This window comes from Limulus polyphemus, unplaced genomic scaffold (assembly GCF_000517525.1).
Source record: "Limulus polyphemus unplaced genomic scaffold, Limulus_polyphemus-2.1.2 Scaffold4819, whole genome shotgun sequence".
NCBI classification, from domain to species: Eukaryota; Metazoa; Arthropoda; class Merostomata; order Xiphosura; family Limulidae; genus Limulus; species Limulus polyphemus.
The window spans coordinates 79,451-83,354 of record NW_013670429.1 but is presented as its reverse complement, the minus strand read 5'-3'; the positions used below and the strand labels follow the sequence as shown (position 1 = coordinate 83,354).

At 35.3% G+C, this 3,904-nt stretch overlaps 1 protein-coding gene across 1 annotated transcript; it reads left to right on the top strand.

The window, feature by feature from the left end:
• Nucleotides 1-2,782: 2,782 nt before the first annotated feature.
• On the top strand, nucleotides 2,783-3,217 carry LOC106471732. Its single transcript, XM_013932354.1, has one exon. The coding sequence runs from the start codon at nucleotides 2,783-2,785 to the stop codon at nucleotides 3,215-3,217; it is 435 nt and encodes a 144-aa protein (XP_013787808.1).
• Nucleotides 3,218-3,904: the final 687 nt, after the last annotated feature.

Here is a 3,904-nt window from a genome sequence, read left to right as displayed (position 1 = left end):
CTGACAAAATTCGTCACAATTTAGACGTGAGAGAGAGAAACAACGAAATTTTTCAGTATTCTAAAATACGACAATGGACGTTTTTTAAATGAAATTCATCACTGATGAAACAATGAAATTTTTCAGTATTCTAAAATACGACAATGGACGTTTTTTAAATGACATTCATCACTGATGAAACAATGAAATTTGTCAGAAGGATATCTTAGAAGGAATGCTACTTGGACTGCGCACTGACTAACGTGCTACGACGGGACTCCACAATTGTAAGGAGGATAGTCTGTGCTTTGGTCGATTCTAAGCGCCTCTATCGTGTAGGTAAATAACTGCAGTAATCAAACATCAAATCCATTTATGAATTAAGTAAACGCAAAAGAAAAACATGAATACTTTGTAATCAATTCGAACATTATACGTTTCTGACAAACTACGAAGTACTAAAAGTCTTTGTTTTATGACTAATAACTGAATCGTCTTTGATTCAATGTAATTTGCTTATTATCTTTCTTATCAGTAGACTAATACAGGATTATCTAAACATTAACTATTATCTTCTTTATTCGTTGATGAGGATTAAATAATTTAATGCTAATGTATAAGGTGAGTAACAATTTATTTAATTTTTTTTAGCAATGTTGACCTGTTGATTTTAAGTAATCTGCGCTGTGCACAACCTAGGTATCGAATCCTAATTCGAGCGTTATATGAGCATAGAATGAAAATACTAATCTAACCCTAACAATGGTAGCAACAAGAGATCCAGTGAAATGAACCTATACAAGAGTGATCAGTGTTAGCGTTATAATTAGGCGTAATTGTTCGGTGAAACATAAGCCTAAGAGCTGTTAAGAATGTTTGTTAGTCATAGATAGATGAATAACCTGACGGACAGAAGAACAGACAGGCGGACAAATAGATGCACAAACAGTCAACAGAAGCGAACGATAGTTGTGTGAGTGTGTGTGTGGTAATTTTTTGTTAGGCCTATAACCGCGAGGAAAACAAAAGAATATGACGCTGGAAAAAAATTTTTATGATCGTGTAATAAACAATATTGAAACGTGTGTTACGATATTTGTTCTAATCTGTAATGTGTATTCAGATCTTGCTTATGTCTTCAACAATATTCCAAACAAGTATTTTTCAGCTGAACATTTTCACATTCGCTTTTCCTCCAGAAACCATTTTGTGAGGGCGTCGCTGTAGCAATATTTCGTCTCTCCTAATTCAATTCAATGACTATTTAGGGACAAAGTTACTTAAATCATAGTATTTTATACACTATACTTCTGGGAGTGTTTTTAAAATGTACAGTAATTTTGTCAACTTTGAATTTATTGTGTAACACACAAATCGTACGATAATTTGAACACATAAATACGTGTGTCATTAAGTATTTTTAAAATAACCACAAACGTCAGCTTTTAACAAAAAATCAAAAAGGTAAAAAAGAAAAAGATTATTCTGTGTTCAAGATAAACTCGTTATGATATGCACGAATTTAGTTGATTACTGGAAAATCTATTTTCGAGAAATATAAGTACAGATAAAAATGATAATGTGTTAAGCACAAAGTTACACAATGGGCTAATCTATGCTGTGCCTTATCATGGATATCGAAACCCGATTTTTAGCGTTATGAGCCTTCAGACTTGCCGCTAAGCTACTGGGAGTGTATGGGGCGGTGAGGTGCAGCAACAGAAATATGATAATAATAATAATGTCAGAAACAAACAAAATGAATCATAATAACACTTTGACAGTACTTCTAGGTTGGCAAACCTTTAAAATATCAAACATCACAATAAAGCAGAAAACGTTTCAAGTACTTAACTTTTAACACAGAAAGATTTTTCAACAGTATACGTTTTAGTGTTTCCCTTACAAAACTTTTCACGTAAAGGAACAGCGTCGATTTTAACCTACAAATCATGTTATTCTTAAGGCAGAACGTAAACCTTGACTGCCTGGTAACTAACGTAACTACACGATCGGATTAAACATAGTTACATTTACTGCTTACTTTAGACAATTGCTGATTAGGATCATGATTTATAAAATATATTGTTGGTGAGGTCATCTCGTCACGTGAGTGAGGGATTGACGGATAATAATTTCTAGGGTGGACATCAGACCGGCTTCGTTACGACCTACGTTTTTATACAAGTTGTTCACAGGAGATTAAGTTTTATGGCATCCAACTCCTGGGATTGCTAAATATGCTCTCTCTGAGACCAATGATGGTTTTAATCACTCTACTTGTTGAAATGTTGTAAAACAACCTTACTGCTGGAAGTTTTTATTGATCCAAAGATCTGAGTGTTATTCGAGCAGAGAAAACACGTAAAAAGTATTACAACTGGTAAGTAAAGTGTATTGATTTTATAACTTGGAAACACTTTTAACGACGAAACTACAATTTCCCCATCTTGAAATATCATCAGTTTCAAAGAAGCGTCATTAGAACCACGTCACGTGAGTGATAAACTAACTCACATATAGTTAGATAGATAGATACCAGCGGTTTCATCTGGCAATATCTGTTAGCTTTGTTTGTTGTTAAGCGCAAAGCTGCACAAGGGCTATCTGTACTGTGTCCACCACGGCTATCGAAACCCGATTTATAGTGCTATAAGCCTTTAGACGTACCACTGAGCCACTTGGAGGGATCTGATAGCTACAACATTAGGTAATTCCAAAATTAATATTAGAAAGATTTAAATATGCAACTTGAGCTACAATATCTGAAACTAGAAGATTTTGGTGCAACTTGTTGGACACCATGATTGTACAGTGTGAATTCGTGAGGGACACCACGATTGTACAGTGTGAATTCGTGAGGGCCACCATGATTGTACAGTGTGAATTCGTGAGGGACACCATGATTGTACAGTGTGAATTCGGGAGGGACACCATGATTGTACAGTGTGAATTCGTGAGGGACACAATGATTGTACAGTGTGAATTCGTGAGGGACACCATGATTGTACAGTGTGAATTCGTGAGGGACACAATGATTGTACAGTGTGAATTCGTGAGGGACACAATGATTGTACAGTGTGAATTCGTGAGGGACACCATGATTGAACAGTGTGAATTCGTGAGTCTGAAAGTTTTATCGTTGCTTCATTACACAACAGTGTTGGCATATGAAAGACCTGAAAGCAGACGACAGGTTTTAATGTTTTCTGTGGAGAACAATCTCCGTTTACAATAACATGCATGATTTGAAGGTAATTAATTTTTTTATATGACTACCAGGTGGCACAATGCTCATTTGTTGCGAGAAAGTAATCACTGATTTATCTCGTCTTTCATTTCACGATTCATCTAAAGTCATATGAAGTGTAGTCCAGGACTATTCTTTGTGAGAAAACCAGATCTTTGATTTACTTACAAGGGAAAGTAGTTGGATATCTTTTACAGTGAGATACGCCGTACTAAATGAAGTTTATAAAATTATATTCATTGACTAGGCTACAGTTTGAACACGTAAGATGTTGCCCATAATGATTTATTTACCTTCTCTGTTATATTAAATAAAATGTATATATAGAACGTTTTCTATAATACACATAAACATTGCTTTAAAAATGATTAAAGCACTCTTATTTACTCAAGTATGGGCCAAGTCCAGCGCAGTGGTTAGAGTGGAACTGAAGTCCGTGATTCGCGTCCCGTTATTGCCAAAAATTACACTTTCGCGTTTCACACTTGAGTACGTTATAAGGGTAACAGTCAAATCTCATTATCCGAATTCGGCATGACAAGAGTAGCCCTAAAATTATAGATGTGTGTGTGTGTGTGTCGTTGACTGATTGCTTTTTCTCTAGTTTATAGCTTCAAAATTAAGGCTGGATAGCGTAGATAGCCTTGTATGTGTGTGTGTGTCGTTGACTGATTG

Excerpts from the sequence above, each read along its gene's own strand:
- LOC106471732 (XM_013932354.1), top strand. The coding sequence starts at position 2,783 with ATGATTGTACAGTGTGAATTCGTGAGGGACACCACGATTGTACAGTGT.